General features: G+C 51.3%; 1 protein-coding gene across 3 annotated transcripts in view; it reads right to left on the bottom strand.

The window, feature by feature from the left end:
- The window catches only part of TSC2 (TSC complex subunit 2), a 32394-nt gene that overhangs the window by 3845 nt on the left and 11584 nt on the right, over positions 1 to 16965 (bottom strand). The window contains exons 20-37 of one of the 3 annotated variants that reach the window (XR_005258660.1): positions 16542 to 16664; positions 16099 to 16233; positions 15431 to 15620; positions 14934 to 15027; positions 14360 to 14462; positions 14072 to 14166; positions 11479 to 11610; positions 9413 to 9577; positions 8481 to 8633; positions 8223 to 8335; positions 7485 to 7706; positions 6587 to 6802; positions 4971 to 5039; positions 2762 to 2922; positions 1850 to 2334; positions 899 to 974; positions 560 to 646; positions 116 to 302 (exon numbers count right to left, since the gene is read on the bottom strand). Coding sequence is in view for 1 of the 3 variants with exons in the window: in XM_038151376.1 (XP_038007304.1) it covers positions 116 to 302; positions 560 to 646; positions 899 to 974; positions 1850 to 2334; positions 2762 to 2922; positions 4971 to 5039; positions 6587 to 6802; positions 7485 to 7706; positions 8223 to 8335; positions 8481 to 8633; positions 9413 to 9577; positions 11479 to 11607; positions 14072 to 14166; positions 14360 to 14462; positions 14934 to 15027; positions 15431 to 15620; positions 16099 to 16233; positions 16542 to 16664 (2803 nt within the window). In the remaining 2 variants the exon portion in view is untranslated. The remainder of the gene's footprint in view (positions 1 to 115; positions 303 to 559; positions 647 to 898; positions 975 to 1849; positions 2335 to 2761; positions 2923 to 4970; positions 5040 to 6586; positions 6803 to 7484; positions 7707 to 8222; positions 8336 to 8480; positions 8634 to 9412; positions 9578 to 11478; positions 11611 to 14071; positions 14167 to 14359; positions 14463 to 14933; positions 15028 to 15430; positions 15621 to 16098; positions 16234 to 16541; positions 16665 to 16965) is intronic. The other 2 variants (XM_038151376.1, XR_005258661.1) reach the window with 2 other exon arrangements.

The following is a 16965-nucleotide window of genomic DNA, read 5'->3' as shown; positions in this document are numbered from 1 at the left end:
GGGAGAACAGGAGGGGATCAGAGCCCAGCACATCCTCACCACCTCCCTGGGAAGGAACCAGTGTGGAAGGCAGATCAGATAAGGCGAGGAGACACAAACCATCCTTCCAGCTCACCCTGCATGATGTCATCGTGCCAGCAGTAGGTGAACTGCCCATCCTCCCCGCACACGTCCAGGCCACCCAGGTAGATCTTGTCTGGCTGGCAGTCCTTGAGCTCGATGAGCTTGCCCAGCCCCGTGAGGAACTCGGTGTAGCGGTAGGAGCCGTGCTCGTTGGACAGGATGGCAATCTCGTTGTTGCTCTGGGACACAGGGACATGCCACGTGTCACACTCAGTGCCAGCAGCACTGCACCGGCACCGGAGACCCCTTCCTGGGTTAGGTGACTGCCCTCACAGAAGGGTTTCATGCAGGCGCTGACTTTTAGCGCAGGAAATTAAGGAAAAGGAAGGAAGGCTGCTGCAGGAGCAGGGCAAACCCCACAGCTGGAGCAGGGAAACCCCACAGCTGGAGAGGTTCCCAACATCCCACAGGGATCCAGGCCCCTGCACACACTCACCTGGCCCTCCCCAACGTAGAGCACTGCAATCTTGTGTGTGTCATAGGACGGGATCTGATCCAGGAGCTGCACCGACCTCTCAAACGTCTGCAAGCAAAACAGGGACCCCACCTGAGCAGCCTGGGAGATCCCTCCCAACCCAAACCAGCCCAGCATTCTGCCAGCTTGAAATAATCCCCTCCACAACCCCAACGCAGAGATCTCCCACCTGTGGCACTGCTGGTGGGAAACACCTTTAAACTGCAGCACCTGAGCTGGGTATTTGTAATTATCATCTGCATTCCAAGGAAGTCATGAGGTTAAAAAAATTAATTGTTTTTTATACAGCTCCTTGCCTACCTCATTTGGCAACAAGAGGGGTTTGTTGTTTTCATCACCAAAGAAGGGGGAGTGGTACAACTGTAGAAACACAAAGCTGAAAGAGAGAGGAGGGAAAAGTCTGTTACCATAAAAATGAAGTCAGTTTTGATCTGTTGGAGGTAAGAACGTTATGTACAGCAGAAAAATGGGAGGAATTAAAATGCTAACAGGGTATTATTCATCTTTTAAGACACTCTGAGCGCCTGGACTACCTGCAGTTTGCAACAGACCCCTGTCAGAAAAACAATGCTGAGTCAAACAGCAGCAGCCACACAAATTCCCTGCTCAAAGGCAGAGAATGGAGGAGCAGGAATGCCCTCCACAGCTCTGGGGACATTTCTAGACTCTCAGACACATGACTGTACAGACATTTGCATTTTACCTGCCCTCAATCAGATGAAAATTGTCTCATCATGCAATTTTGGACAGCTAACAATACCCCAGGCTCAAAAAGCAACTATTACAACCCTTCTTTTCTTTCTTAGGACTTTGCACATTACATTTCTTGAAGTGCAAAACTAGCAATCCACCCCATCCACAGCAAAATTAACTCTGGGTAACCTGAGGCCAAACCACAGCTCCTAAATCAAGTACAGGAGGAAACTACCCATCTATTTCTTTCAGCATTTGGGAGTTCTGTCTCCTCGTCCCTAAGCTCATTCGGTGGCAGTGTGCTCTGTATCAGCTCCCCAGTAAAGCAGATTTATTCAGGCTGGCACAGGAGTGGCATTCAGGTGGCATTCAGGTGGCATGGGTTCAGCCCTCCACTTAGCTCCATATAACACAGATTTTTAGGCACAAAAGCGTTTATGGAGAATAATTTGTTTGTTTGTGAGAGGTGATAATTTAAATAATTATTTCTTTAATCAGATGCTGTGCAGCCCCCCGAAAGAGCCCTGATGGAGCAGCTCGGGGGGGCTCTGCACCCACCTGGGGTTTATCCCAGGGACTTTCTCGGCGTTGGACGCTGCTGCCCTGCCCTTGAACGCGTCTCTGTCGATCCTCTTGCCCCTCCTGGACGGGGCGGAATCGGAGATGGTGTAGCCCCGTGGCCGGTGGCCCGAGGGCGAGCGGGGCGAGGTGACAGCTGCGGTGCCACCGCCCTGCCCGGCGGCCCTGCTGTCCTCCCCCCTGCCCAGCCAGCCGCCCAGCCCTTCCCCTTCCAGGTTCCCCGACTGGGATTTGGATTTCACTTCGGTGCTCAGCCTCCGCGGCACCTCCCGCCCGTTGGCGTCCTTGAGCACCTCCTGCAGCGTCTGCAGCTCCGGCGAGGAGCTGGACTTGCTGAGGGGCTGCGAGGGCTGGAAGGAGAGCTCCTCCAGCGCCCGGCCCTCCTCCCGCCCGATGGGGATCCCGCCCTCCGACAGCTCCTCCGACTTCAGCGACTTGTCCTCCTGGCTGGACGTGGAGGAGGACTGGGGGAAAAAAAAAAAAATAGAGAAAAGATTAACAGTTTTCACGGAATCAGAGAACCCCGGAATGGTTTGGGTTGGGATAGACCTGCACGCTCATCCCATGGCTGCTCCAAGGCCCAGTGTCCAACCTGGCCTTGGGCACTGCCAGGGATCCAGGGGCAGCCACAGCTGGTGGTGCCAGGGCCTGCCCACCCTCACAGGGAGCGATTCCTCCCTCTTCCTGACAGCCAGAACAAAAGCTGACGACAGCAAGGCTCAAGGCACCCCAACCCCTCCAAGCAAAGGTGGATCGAGGTCCCCGATAAAGCAGGATTTCCCCCGAATGTCCCCAGTGCCACCAGCGAGCAGCTTCTGAGGGCGCCGTGAGGGAGCTCACGGCCAATCCCCCCCGGCTGTCACCCCCTGCTCGCCCTGGGCCCGTCCTTACCCTGCTGTACGAGTCCTGCGCTTTTCCAAACCTCTCCTCGCTCAGGACGTGCTCGGAACACGAGGTCTCCACGTCCTCGCTCTCGGGGGACTCGGCGGGGGACTCGGCCTCCCTGAGCTCCGTGTCGCCCGCGCTGCCCTCCTCCAGCACCACGGCGGACTCTACGGAGACACGGGCGCGGCGGCTGAGGAGAGGGGACACGGGACAGGCCCCCATCTCTCCTCTCCTCTCAAGTACCAGCCTTTTCCCTACGGGATCTCAACGGAAGGCCATGCCCGGTGAGTGCCCTGGCATCTCTCGGCACGTCAGACTCGCTCCTGGCTGCCCTTTTTCCAGGGAATAAATCACCTCACAGCCTGCCTCGGGCCAAGGAAGTGCAGCTGTTTTTCCCAATTTGTTGCTGATGGACAACAGGGCACAGGACGAGGAAATGGGACCTTGGACGTGGGTTACCAGGACAGACAGGAACTACAGAGATGTAGGAAAGTAGGGGATAAAAGCTCCCTGGAGACATCAGCTCTCAAAGGGAGCTTTTCTTGCACTGAAATGCAATGCTCCCGTGCCTTGAGGCCTACAAGGAGATAAGAAATTTTCCTAGGAGCCATTTCCTTGCAGTTTGGCAGCTTTCCTAGAACGTCTCGGGAGAAGCAGAACGATTCAGCCCTGAACATGTGGAAGGAGGAGAGCAGGGGTGACACGGGCACCGGTGGCATCTCCTCAGACACACAGGGAGTGGAACCACACTGACAAAAAAAGCTCCGTGGAAGCCCTGCCTACGTGGAGGATTTAACCTTGGATCTGCTCCAGGCACTGACCACAGGGATGAGTCTGACCAAAGGCTCCTCCTGGCCTTGCTTTTTGTCCTGAGGAAAAGGCTGGAGAACAGGAGGCTTCCCATTATGCACACAAGGGACTGGAAGAACCAATCTGAAAGGCCAAGATTTGTTTTCCAAAATAATAACAATAAAAGTAATAAAACCAAAAATTAGCACACACAAAAAATATAAAGAAAATCAGCAAAATTAAAAAAAAATATATACAAAGAAAAAAATCACTAAAGAAGCTTTTTCCTGGATTGATTTCAGCTCGCGGGACCAAAGTTATTTCAAAGAAGCAATTAAGAGTTAGCATTGCACACACAAACCTTCTAAAAATACAAAACAAACCAAAAGGAACCAAAACAACGTGCTGATCTGGTTAGCTGTCCAAGCCAGAACACACCTGCAGATACCCAGTGCTGCCAAGCTCCCCTCCTACAGCACTGCCAAGATTGCTGGTGCTTTGAAACAGCCCAAGCACTAATTATTCCTTAGGTGGGAAGAGAATAACAGGAGCAGAGGGAAGTACAGAAAAATATTGAACTGCAGCAGCTTTGTGCTGCTTTGAGAGGCCTCTGACAGCAACCAGCAGCAGCTCAGAACACCCCACTGCTCTGCTGGGAGCTTTCCAGTGAAGGAAAGAGGCAGAAAGACATTTGAACCCTCTAATTAAAATCACAAAGCATTGCAGGTTATCAAAGCAATGCAGGTGTTGTGCTCATAAGGTGTGTAATTTGATCTCCACTTCATTTAATTATGAAATAAATTTTACTGAAGTGGAGAAAGATTTTGTGTTATTATAGAGTTTCTAAAAGGTAGAATTTAGCAGGTTTTCTGCTGAAATATATTTCTTTTTTTTTAATTTAAAAAGCTCTTAACCAGGCTCCATGCTGGCTGAACGTTATCCATATGTGAAATACATACATATTATCAGCTGCTTTTATCTTCCTGTGCCCAATTCTGGCAGATCCCTGTGGGCTGAGCAGCTCCAAGGGGAGCCTGTCCTGCAGCACACGCTGCTCCCCTCACAGCTGGGAGCTTTTCACCGGGCAGAACACAAAGCCAATTGGAAAATGAAGCTGCAAATGAAGAATTAATTAATCCAGCCACGTTTTGACAGGTCATTTAACACTGGCCTCATGACTCACAAGCCACCCCAGCTAAAAGCAAAGTTGCTTTGAGGAACTGTCTGCACTTGCAAATGTTGGATCTGGCTTGGACTTCTTCATGCTAGTCAAGATCCCATTTGTTGAGAGTGATGAGACTGGGGACAGACAGGAGACATGGAAGGGGAAAATGAGGCATGAGGGATACATTTTCTATGAATCAGAGGTGTTCTTCTATGGCAATACTGTTTGGTTGGTTTTTTCCTTAAAGATATATAAATATACCTGCCCAGGATATGCTCCTGTGCAACTTCCCTTGACAACTGGACTGGTACATGGAAGAGAAAGAGGCCACTGCAAAGGGAAATCAAGTGAGCAGCTACATCAAAAGGAAGGAGAGACTATATGAAAAAAATATAAAAAAATTAAAAAGCACAGAGTTTAAAATGTAACCAAGAGCCTAGTTTAAAACAAACAAATAAATAAATGAAACAAAGGAAAGAACAAGCTGGGATAAGCTCACCAGATGCCAAAGGGATACTTCAAGGGCACAAGGTCTCAACACGAATAAGGAGGAATAAACACATCCAACAGTGCAGGCTCCAACTGCTCCCTTTGCAGAATGCATTTTGTGAGGCTTAGGAACAGAAAATCCCTTCCTGCTATCCCAGCACACACAGGAAACCAGGCTGAGCCTTTCCTGACCTGCACAAGGTCACTTTTAAACCCACAGAAGAGTCTGAAACAGCTGGGTAAAGACCCACAGAGGTTTAACCTCTAAAGGGGCAGAACAGGCATGTGACAGTGGGACAGCAAAACTTCTTCCAGTCACTGCCCAGCCAGCTCCAGCAAGTCTGGTTAACAAGCACGTGGCCAGAATGACTCCCAGGCTGGCACAGGAGTGGCATTCAGGTGGCATGGGTTCAGCTCTCCACTTAGCTCCATATACCACAAATTTTTAGAGTCACGAAAGTGTTTCTGGAGAATAATTTTTTGGTTTGTTTGTAAGAGGTGATAATTTGATTTTGAGTCCAATTCTGTGTTTACATGTTCTGAAATACTAAAACACACCCTGCCCTGCTGAAAACAAAGCTGAAAACTGGCATTTTTACCAGATTTCCAGACAATCCATCCCATTTTCCCCAGCAGAGCCTGGTCTGCTGGTACCACTGCTCAATTCTGACGGTGCCTGCAGTGCTCAGAGCCTCAGCGTTGGGTATCACCGGTAAGAGCTCGAGCAGGGACTGCAGAAAGCTTTAAAAACTGCAGCTGTTGGTCAACACTAATCTCCCAACACTAACAAGTTTTTAAGAGGAACTAACACCACACTAAATAGAGTGAAAATCCTTGGCCACTGTGTTAAAATCAAGCCAGCAAATGAAACTCGAGTGGCTCAACTGCAGGCTGAACAGTGCCTTTCAGAGGTGGGTAAATCCAACAGGATTTGCATTCTGCTGTAAAAGCCAGAGGCAGCCAACTCCTCCTGGCTGGCAAGGGCTGGAACAGGCCATGCCCCAGGACCTGCAGCTCCGAGCCCCGACACAGACTCCCAAACTGAAGACAAATGGAAATGGAAACACTGCATGGAAAGATCCATCCACAAGTGGGATGCCCAGATCAGCCCCAAACAAGTGGGAGAGGGAACAGATCCATGACTTTGCTCATTTTCATTTGGGGAACGCTCCAGCCACACGACTCCTCCAAAGCAGCTCCGTTCCTCCCCCGTCCTCCTCTTCCCCCACGCGCCAGCAGGAGCAAGGAGGAAGGGAATTTTTCACTTCTAGGGACAAGAACCGACTCCCTTTCTCACTGCTGGCCCCCCTGGCGCTCCCAGCTGCTCTGGCAGCCCTGCAGGGACCCCGCAGAGCCCGGAGCTGTCCCGCCCTGCCAGCAGCCCCCACCTGTGTTGGAGCGCTGCAGCAGCGAGGGCTTGGCCGTGCCCGTGGCCAGGCTGGAGGAGGGCACGGACAGGGATTTGTACAGAGCCGTCTCCCGGTGCTCCTTGAAGCGCTCTGCGGCCATCAGGGCGTTGGAGAGCTCCTGCAGGGGCATGTTGTTGATGTCTGAGGAGAAGGGGCTCAGCGGGTTCTCCAGGCTCATCAGCCAGCTCGTGTTGCCTGCACCAGACAATGGGGGAAGGGGTCAGTGCTCCCAGCTCTCCCACAGCTTACAGCTCCTTTGGACATGCTCAAATTGTTCTGGAATTCGCAGGTAAAAAATCCAAACAGAGCAAGTTTTGGGTTCTTCTGCAGAATCACTCCATTAATTTGCTACTCCCAGTGCTCTGCACTTCACCCCGAGCTCCTCAAAACCCACCCCTGGTAACTCACTGCTACAGCAGATTCCCAAAGCCATCCAGAACACGCAGGTGTCCTAATTAACACCAGGTCAGTTATATCCTCATGAAACAGCTTTCAGTTGAAGCAGATAATTCCTGTTAATCTCGTGGAACACACTGGTGTTCAAGCATTTTGACCTTGAACAGGTTGTTATTCCTTTCCTAAGAACAAACACAACTGAGCTGCCCAGACTTGTGGCTGCCCCTGGATCCCTGGCAGTGCCCCAGGCCAGGCTGGGCAGGGCTGGGAGCACCCTGTGACAGTGGAACGTGTCCCTGCCATGGCAGGGGTGGCACTGGGTGGGCTTTGAGGTCCCTTCCAACCCAACCCATCCCATGGTCCCACAGTTTCAAAAGGCAGTGAGCCATAAAGAGATTAATTTATGAATGAATATGGATTTTTCTCCTTCCCCCAGGCTCTGGTGTCTCCCCAGGATCCCAGCCCACACTCAGGTACCCACCTGTGGGCCTGCGCACCAGGATCTCTGCCCAGCCCTGGGTCAGCAGTGGCACGTAGGCAGCCAAGTTGGCTTTCTCCTTCTGCAGGGCTGTCTGTGGAGCAGGACTGGCCTTCTCTGGGCGGGCTGCAGCAGCAGGAGGGCCCTGTGTCCCTTGGGAAGTTGAGCCACTGGGAAAATGGGAGGCTGAGCTGTCTAAGGCACCAACACGTAAGGCATGACCTCCTGGCAGGACAGACACAATCCAAGGGAGAGACACGCTTAGTTAGCCCCGAAAATATCTCAGGAATGAGGCTTTTAACCTCTCCTACCAGCTGCTTACACAATATACTGGTTTTATTTCCCTTGTCATTACAATTATTATTGTTACCATTATTTCATTTTAATTATTAAACTTGCTCTTCTCTCAATCCACTGATTTTCTTACTTTCCCCCTTCCAACTCTGTCCTCCATCTCCCTGTGGGGGACAGAGCACCTGGGTGGGGCTTAGCTGCCAGCTGGGGTTAAAGCACAAAGAGAATTTGATGTTCCATGTGTTCTTCACAAACCAGTTTATGTGATCACCAAAGCTCTCCTGCAAAGAGAGGGAAGCAGGAGGAGCCCCACCACACCTGAGCCAACAGCTCCTGCTACCTGCCCCTCACCCAACACCAGACAGCTCCAGATCTCCAGTTAGCTCAGACACAGGAGGCACCTGGACCTTCAAACTGTGGCAGGGAGAGCCCAGGATGGGAACTCACCCGACATGGACCGGACTCTGTTGCGGGAGCTCCTGCAAACCTGCTGCCCAGCCTGGGATTCCAGCTTGGCTGGAGCCTCCTTGGTCTGTCTCACTTGCAAAACAGGGTCTGAGCTGTAGGAAAGGAGATACTGGTGATGTTGAGGGAGGATCAGCCGTGCTGGACAAATAAAACATTCCTCTTATGCTACCAAAGACGTAGCAGTGGTTTAGGTGGCTTTGTCAGCTGGAGATTTCCAGAAATGGGAGCAACACCTACCTTGATTCTGGGGTGCTCTGGAATTCTCCAGAGTCCAGGCCAAGCAGGGACCTTGTCCCTGTTCCAACACTTGTAGTGATGGTCACCAGCTTGTTACCAACCAGCCACGTCTTGGTCCTTCCTCCAGCCAGCAGAAACTCCCCCACGGGGGACCTGGGAACACATTTGGGATGAACATTTCTCAGGAGGCAGAGAACAGAGCTGGTGCCATTAACCATGCAGGAGGTGCTGCCTGCTCTCCTTCACACAGCTTTTGTGCCACCCCCCTTGGCTGCCCGTATTCCTGTTATCCATCAGGATGATGGATGAGCCGCTGCAGCACACTGGGATTATCCTGTGAGGACGTGGAGCAAAGCCCTGCTCCCACACCTTCAGGGCATCTCCTCCAGACAGGTCCAGGCTGAGGCAAAGGTTGCTTCTCTCCAGTGGATCTGACAGAACCACAGAATGGTTTGGGCTGGGAGGAACCTTAACATCCAGTGCCACCCCTGCCAGGGCAGAGACACCTGTCACCATCCCAGGCTGCTCCAAGCCCCATTCAACTGGCCTGGAACACTTCCAGGGATGGGGCATCTTCTGAGAAATCCATTCCAGGGTCTCACCAGCCTCACAGGAAAAAAAAATCCTTCCCAGAATCCCACCCATCCCTGCTCTCTGGCAGTGGGAGCCATTCCCTGTGTCCTGTCCCTAAACCCCTTGTCCCCTGTCCCTCTCCAGCTCTCCTGGAGCTCCTTCAGGCATAGGAAGATGCTCTGAGATGTCACCACAGCCTTCCCACCTCCAGTCTTCCCTCATCTCCTCCTTTTTAGCCAAGATTTTATCAGAGAGGAAAGGCTTCAGAGCCCGAGCCTGCCAGAATCCCAACATTTTCCCACTAATAAAGGGAAACATGAGCCTCAATGCCACCCGTGTGCCCCCGCTCCCTGACTGACCTCTTGGGCACAGCGGTGAAGTTGGAGAAGACGTAGCGAGCCATCATGTCCAGGCAGGTCTCTGTCAGCTCCAGGTGCAGGTTTTTCAAGTTGTCATCAGCCTGAGCCATGGAGTTTTCATCTGCGGAGCCCAGGCTCGAGCTGGTGATGGACGTTTGGATGCGGCTGGAAGAGAAAGTCCCCAGGTGCCAGATGAGGCCGCACCACGTCCCCGTCCCCACCGGCGGCGGGACGCAGCCCCTGCTGTTCATGCACGTGCCAGCCAGCACACCCAGGCCTCGGGACACAGATTTTGGGATCAGCCTCGTGCTGTGCTTCCCAGGCTGTCGTCGCAGGAAGCGGATTTTCTCTGGAGACTCCAGAGCCAGCTGGCCAGGCCAGCGCTCTGTGACGTTGGTGGCCCATGGGCAAGTGCACCAAGCAAGGAGTGAGGGGCAGCTTTGAGCTCCTAATCTATGCTGAGGGCAAGCATCCCATGACCAGCACCAGCTTCCCAGGCAGCAGGTTGCCCATGAGCCAGGAACGGGGCACTCCAGACTCCACTGTATAATCCTGTGGTTTGCTTTTTTCTCTGTTGCGTCTCTTCCGTGTATTGGTTTTTTCCCCTCCAAATTCAATAGCTACGTAAAACCTAATTTAACTTGAAATAGGAAAAAACATTGCACTCTGAACAGGAAACTGGCACAAGAACAGAGAGAAGGCCTGCCTTCGAATCAGCCAAATCAGCAAAGCAGTTTAAAACCGTTTCTGTTTTAGGCTGGACTGCGATATTTTATAAAGACAATTCCTTATGTAATTGTAATACAAACTAAGCTGAGGCACAGCAAAAATTGTTATCGTGTGGCAGCTTCTGTGGCTTCATTAAGGGCAATTACCTTTTTGTTGCTACCATTTACATGGAAATGCAAGAGAAGAAAATCACCTCATGATTAATGGGGAAATCAGAGAACCCTGGAAGGGTTTGGGTTGGAAGGGACCTCAAAGCCCATCCAGTGCCACCCCTACCTTGGCAGGGACACCTTCCACTGTCCCAGGGTGCTCCCAGCCCTGTCCAAGCTGGCCTTGGGCACTGCCAGGGATCCAGGGGCAGCCACAGCTGCTCTGGGCACCTGTGCCAGGGCCTGCCCACCCTCCCAGGGAAGGATTTCTCCCATTACTTGAAGTGTCAGGACTATAATTGCAATTCAGCCACTTCAGCCTCTCTCCCCCAAACACCACACAGAGCCAAAAATAAAAAAAATAAAAAAAAAACCAAATTAAGTTCCATTGACAGCAATCCTACAGGTTAAGGCACAAACCTTCAGGTTCAGCAGTTTAACACCCAAGGGAAGTGATCCAGAAAAATGTTTTACAAACTGGCATCAATTATTGCACATCTTTCATTGGAGCAGATCAATGCTTGCCATCAAAACCTGTCAGTCAATCAAATCAATCTCTGAAATCAAATCTTGTTTTCCTTAGTTGTGAAAGCAACAATTCACATGGGCTGAGCACACCCCTCACTGCTCTCCGGAAAGACAAATGCAGGTTTTTCATGGCATCATTCTTGAGACCAGGACACTTCATCAGCTCCTTCAGAAGAAAAAAACCTAAACTGAGGCCAGAACTAGACTGGAAGGAGGGCTCTCCATGGCTTTGCAGAGTTCCAAAGCCTCTCCTGAATCAAAGCCCTCCTTGAGAGGCTCGAGCTTTAGTGAGCTGTACCCAGGATTCTCACTTGTGCAGAATGCAACCTTTTTCCTTTTCTTGTGCGTGGGTTTTTTTGTTTGTTTGGGGTTTTTTTTGTCCCCCCTTCACCACCTTTACTTTGAAAATAGAATCTTTCATTGCTAAAGCACCAGAGAACGTGGCAAGGTGACCACAGACACCCAGGGTGTGACGTGGCCTTGGGAAGCCTCGGGATGCTTTCCCAAAACCCTCGCCTGTGGCTGAGGCCGGTTTTTGATGGGATAACCAAGTCATGCAAGCATCCCACATGCAAATCCACCCTGCTGCCACCCACCCTCGCAGCAAAACCTCCAAGGGCCCAGCTGCTCTTGGACTGTCCCCATCCAAAGTGCCTCTACCTGCGGACCACATGTTCAGACACACTGATGCTGCGGGATCGGAAGGCATCAACTGCAGAGGGTTCTTTCAGCTCTTTCACTGGAGGAGAGTTATTCAAGCCTTGCTTTGCATTTTTGGCTAGTCTTAAACTACTATGTGGAGAAGCACCAAGCCCCAAAAGAGGTCACAGAAGGGAGGAAACCATTGTAGGGATGTAGGTTGAAAGGTCACAGTCACAGGGTCAATATTGGGGGATCCCAGAGGGTGATGGAAAATAAAACAAATGCCAAAAAAAAAAAAGGGAAACAAAAATTAAAACATACAAACAAGCAGAGCTGAAAGCATTAAAAAGACAAACCACATTCTGAAAACAAGATTTTAAATGTGCTACAAAACAAATGAAATTAGTACAAGTTAAAAGAAAAAAACTGGTTGAAATGAGAGTTGGAATACTGGGCTGTTCAGCAAAGGCAAGGGCACCTGAGGGCTCCCTGGGCACAAATTCCTCAAGGCTGAGGAGATTTGTGCACTTCAACCCTCTCTTGCATCGCTCCAACTCACCGTCACTCCAACTCACTGTGACTCAACGCCTGAGGGCTTCCACAGATCCTAAAATGCTTTACCTGGACTAGGTCGCAGCAGTTTTTAATAAGAGACAGGGACCACGACACCCATCTCTGTCCCCACTAAGCCTGGCCCAAAGCTGAGCTTTCCCCCAAGTCACAACACACCCAGGGCCTCCTAGAGGTGTCCCTTAGCCCAGCTCGAGGCCCTGGGGACACTGAGCCCCCTGTTCCAGACCCTGCCACACTGCAGAGCCAACAAACACCCCCGGGGATGCTCCTGTGCCACCCCAGCTGCCTCAGCCCGGGCTCCAGGGAACCCCCCGGGCTCTGGGCTGGCACAGAAAGGAAATCACTGTGCACACTGGCAAGTGCCAGGAACACGTGGGAGATGACAGCAATTAAGATCCAAGAGGCACTTTAATTAGTCACTGAGATGCACACCAGGCTCGGGCTAATTTGGGCAGAACAGTTGGTCCAGCAGCTCCCATCCCCGGGGATAAACTGCAGGCACTAATTTAACCCTTCTGGCTCTTTCTAAACACAGTTTGTCTGCCATCCTCATCTCAGTGAGCTCTTACATCTCAGACTGCCACCTGGAGGGATCGGAATTTCTTTGTCCTTATCCCAACAACCTCTCCCAGATCACTTTTGACCACAACTGCTGCAGAGAGCACAGGCTCATGCTCAGGGATCATCACCTACAGCAACAGCAGGACATCCAGCAGCCCTGGAACTGCTGGGATCGTTACCCTTGGAACACCCAGCACCTCAGCTATGGCAGGGGAACATTCTTTGGGCTTCAGGGCTGAAAACCAAGCCCAGGAGCTTCTCAGGCAAGGAAACTGGAATCTGCTCCAGGCCCTTCCTCTGTGCCCTGGCCGGAATCCATGCTCAGCCAGACCCAGAGGCAGTGGCATCCTGCTATTCCAGTGCTTTGGGCACTGCCTGAGTACAGCCACACTCCTCAGCAGAGATTTCTGTGGAAAGCGATCCAGCAAAAGCCTTTAGAGACAGTAGTATTCCAACCTGGTAGAATTTATCAGGTTTTTTAGGAGGAAAAAAGGAAAAAAAAATTAGTTGGAATTCTAATTGGAGAGATGAGTGTCAAAAGGCTTCTCTTCCAAGTTTCTGGATGAAAGAGGAGGAGATGGGAGAGATGAAACACAACACGAGGCTTACAGCTGCAGCAGTAGGGCAGGGATGGTGTTTCTGCACTGCAAGACTCTGCTGCAGCCTTGCAGGTGAAGTAGAGGCACTTTCCCCAGGGCTCAGGTGCCACCATGTGCTCACTGCTCACAACACTGAAGCAAGTTAAGTGAACCAATTTAGGTAATTCCTGCAGATAAAAGGACGTTGGAGAAACCCTGAATGCCTTCCAGGGAATATCTTCCTCCCCTGGCAAATGTTACTTTGAGTGATTGCTGGCAAGAAAGGCTCTGACTTCTGAAGGCTTTGCTTAAAACTGTCATGATGGCTTCAAAAATTCAAAAAAAAAAAAAGGGATTGGGACATCCAGACAGACAGAAAGCAGCTGTGTGCCAGCCAGCACACTGACCTGACTGGGAACACCATGGAAAAACACAGTACTGGCTCTCTAATTTATCCAGGTCGTTGATCACAACCATTTCTCTGGCAATCATCTGGAAACAACTCGTTACAGATCAATCATCAAAAGGAGTTCACACAATCCACATGAACATGGGATTCTGTTATCTCTGGTACTACCCTCTTCTCTCATCTCTGGTAACACTGCACGGGCACACCCCAACCTGACCCAAGTGTGGATTTTCAGCAGTGAACACCAAAAAGGCTGCGCAGGCCTGCAGGACAGGCAGTGCTGCCTCAGCTGCCCCACCGGGCTGCCAGCCTGCCCGCATCCCAGCCTCTCACCAACCTCATTTGCCTTTGACCTAAAGAGGTTTACTTTGCTTGCTTACTGCTCTGCCAGGTGGGCATCGCTACCCAGCCTCCCTCAGGGACACGCAGGGAAGGGCGTGAGCACGAGAGCACGGAGCACCAAACCTCGCTGGGCTCCAAGAGAATTTACCTCTTTGGCCTCTCATTCAGGCTGGTGCTGCGAGCCCTGAAGCTGTCCTTCTCTGGGGTGTCATCGAAGGACAGGAGCACGTTGGAGCGCAGGCCCTGCCGCGGGGACAAGAGGTGACAACGTGAACAACGCGCGGCTCGAAACCTGCGACTCAAAGCACGAGAGCTCACAGACATGCTGACAGGAAAACCAGCATTCTGCTGGCTTCAAACAGAACCTTCAAAGAGCTCAGATCAGTTTTGATCAGTCAGGTCTCCCGAGTGCTGCTGGACGGAGCAGTGCCATTACCTTGGTGATGTAGGGGACAAAGTCCTTGCGGAAGGGCAGGCGGCAGCGGATGAACCACATGGCGATCACGTGGTGGGCCAGGCAAACGATGTACTGGTTAAACCTGCAGCAGCACAGACAGCCACAGCTCAGTGTGCACTGCTCGGCCTGCACACAGAACTGCTCCTTTACCTACTCAAAGTGTAAAGGAAAATAAAGGGAAAAAAATTCTGTTCAAGAGAAACAGGTTTTTGTCCAAGGTGATGATATCCTAGAATTTATGATGGAATTACAGAATGGTTTGGATGGGAAGGGATCCTAGAGATCATCCAGTTCCACCTTCCACTATCCCAGGCTGCTCCAAGCCCTGTCCAGTCTGGCCTTGGACATTTCCAGGGGCAGCCACAGCTTCTCTGGGCACCCTGTGCCAGGGCCTGCCCACCCTCACAGGGCAGAAATATCCCTTCTTCAGGAAAAGCTTGGTGACACCAGAATGAGCAACATCCTATGGATAACCTTGAATCAAGAACTACAAGAAAAGGCTTTCCAAGCTCTCAGTTTCCCAGATGAGAGAAGCACATTGCTGTGGCCTTACTTGGAGGGGTTTGTGTAGGGCAGGGAGATGGCGAAGACGCTGGCGTACTGCTCTGCCGCGAAGTTCCGGTACAGGTGAGGCAGCCTGGCCAGAGCTGCAACAGTCCAAGAGCAAAACCAGCACAGGTGAGCCCTCAACACCACCCTTCAGCACAACCCTTCAGCACAACCCTTCAACACAGCCCTTCAACATCCTAACTCAGTTTAATTTCTAAATGTTTGGGTTTTTCTGAATGATCAGTGACATGGAAGTTAAAGTCACGTCATGCAAGGAGAAGAAAGCAGCTTGCATTTCCATTTCTACACCACACAGAGTGTGTTTCACTCTTCAGAGCAAGAGCTTCACACAGAAAACTTGTAACAAACGAGGCGATCCAACATTTATAACCTGAGCAAGGGCATCACAGAGCATTCCACACGACCAACACCATCAACCCCTCCCCATTCCACACAAAACCCACAATTACAGAAACCAAAAAGAAGAACATCACGACTTACTTGACAGAAACTCCAGCAGAGGGATTGCCATGTTGGCCGTGGCAGAAATGTGGGTGAGTTTGACAATCAGGACGGGCAGTGCCTTGATGATGATGTCGGGCATCTCCACGCTGCAGACTGACAGTGCCACCACGCACTGGTTGGCGCAGCGGTAGATGAGCCCGTGCTCCAGGCAGTACACGATCTCTCGCTGGCAGAGCAGGGAAACACTCAGCACACCAAAGAACACCCTGACTCCTGGCAGCACCCCAGAACACCCTGCAAGGTACCCCTGCTGCAAGGCACCCCTGCTGCAAGGCTGTGTGAGACAGGTGAGTGCTAACACTGAGCTTTACATAACGCTGCAGATACCCCAGGCCAAACTCTTATCAGGGAACTCCAGTCAAGTAGGTAGTTGAGACTTCAAGCTCCTGATTTAACAGAAATTTTGTGTTTATAAGGGTCTTACTGCAGAGGGTAAAGTCACTCAGTGACTTGTGAGGGGGAGAGGTGAGGAGTGAACCCACGGTTAATCCTACATGGAGTCACCAAAGTGTTTTTTCACCCCAAATTCAGCAGATGCAGCACTTCCCAACAGCAAAGGGCAGAGTTACCTTGCCCTCCTGTCTCCTAACCAGCTCCCAGGCTGAACCATGCTCTACAGGCTCTGCCCTCCCACCTCCCCATACCTGCTTGGCTTTGTCCAGGTAGTTGTGGTAAGAAATCAGTGCTGTCAGCACGGGGACCACAGCCAGGTGCAAATCTGTGCGGGAAAAGCCTTCGGGGGTCCCGTGGAGCCTGTCCGTGGTCTTCTTGTCTGTGAGCTGACACACCACACAGCCAGTCAGGGCACCTCTCACTAAAGCACCCTCTGAAAGGCAGCAGAAGGCACTGCCCACAGCTCCCCAAGACCTGTACATACATATATCCATCCAACGCATTCAAACACACAGCTATTACCCATTCTGGGCCTAGAACAACCCTCACAAAAGAGAGGGTGAGTGAGGATTGACAACCAGCCTGCTAATCTTTAAAACAGTAGTCTGAAGACAAAAAAAAATCACTCAAAAATCCCCTCCAAGCAATTCCCAAGCAAGCCAAGGAGCTGGGGAGCGTGCCTCAGTGGCATTACCATGTTGCTCAGTGCAGAGGCCAGCTGGTCGATGTTGCAGGGAGAAGTTAAAAATAGCACTTTATAGCGGAGGGACTCGGGTAACTTGTTGAGAACCAACTTCAGCACCTTCCAGTCTGTCTCCTGCAAAGACAGGAAACGGTAAGGTTGAAAATTTTTGCATGATTTCACTCGAGTTTGGAAGATCAATCAAAGTGCAGACAATGTGTCATTTCCTAGGCAGATGTAGGTCTTGTCGTGGTTGATACAGAAAAAGAAATGGCGTTCAGCTGTCACAAGTTTCTCCCTGTCTGTCACCCAGCTCTAGGTGCAATATTGGCACCACAAACTGGAAGAGAAATGATATTGAGATCTGACAGCCAGAATCCAATCCTCCCAAGCACCAGCACCAATTAACTCCCAGAGCAAGCCGAGCCCTCAGCAC

The sequence above is a fragment of the Motacilla alba genome, chromosome 14, assembly GCF_015832195.1.
Source record: "Motacilla alba alba isolate MOTALB_02 chromosome 14, Motacilla_alba_V1.0_pri, whole genome shotgun sequence".
Classification (NCBI taxonomy): Eukaryota; Metazoa; Chordata; class Aves; order Passeriformes; family Motacillidae; genus Motacilla; species Motacilla alba.
This window is presented reverse-complemented; position numbering and strand designations above follow the sequence as displayed.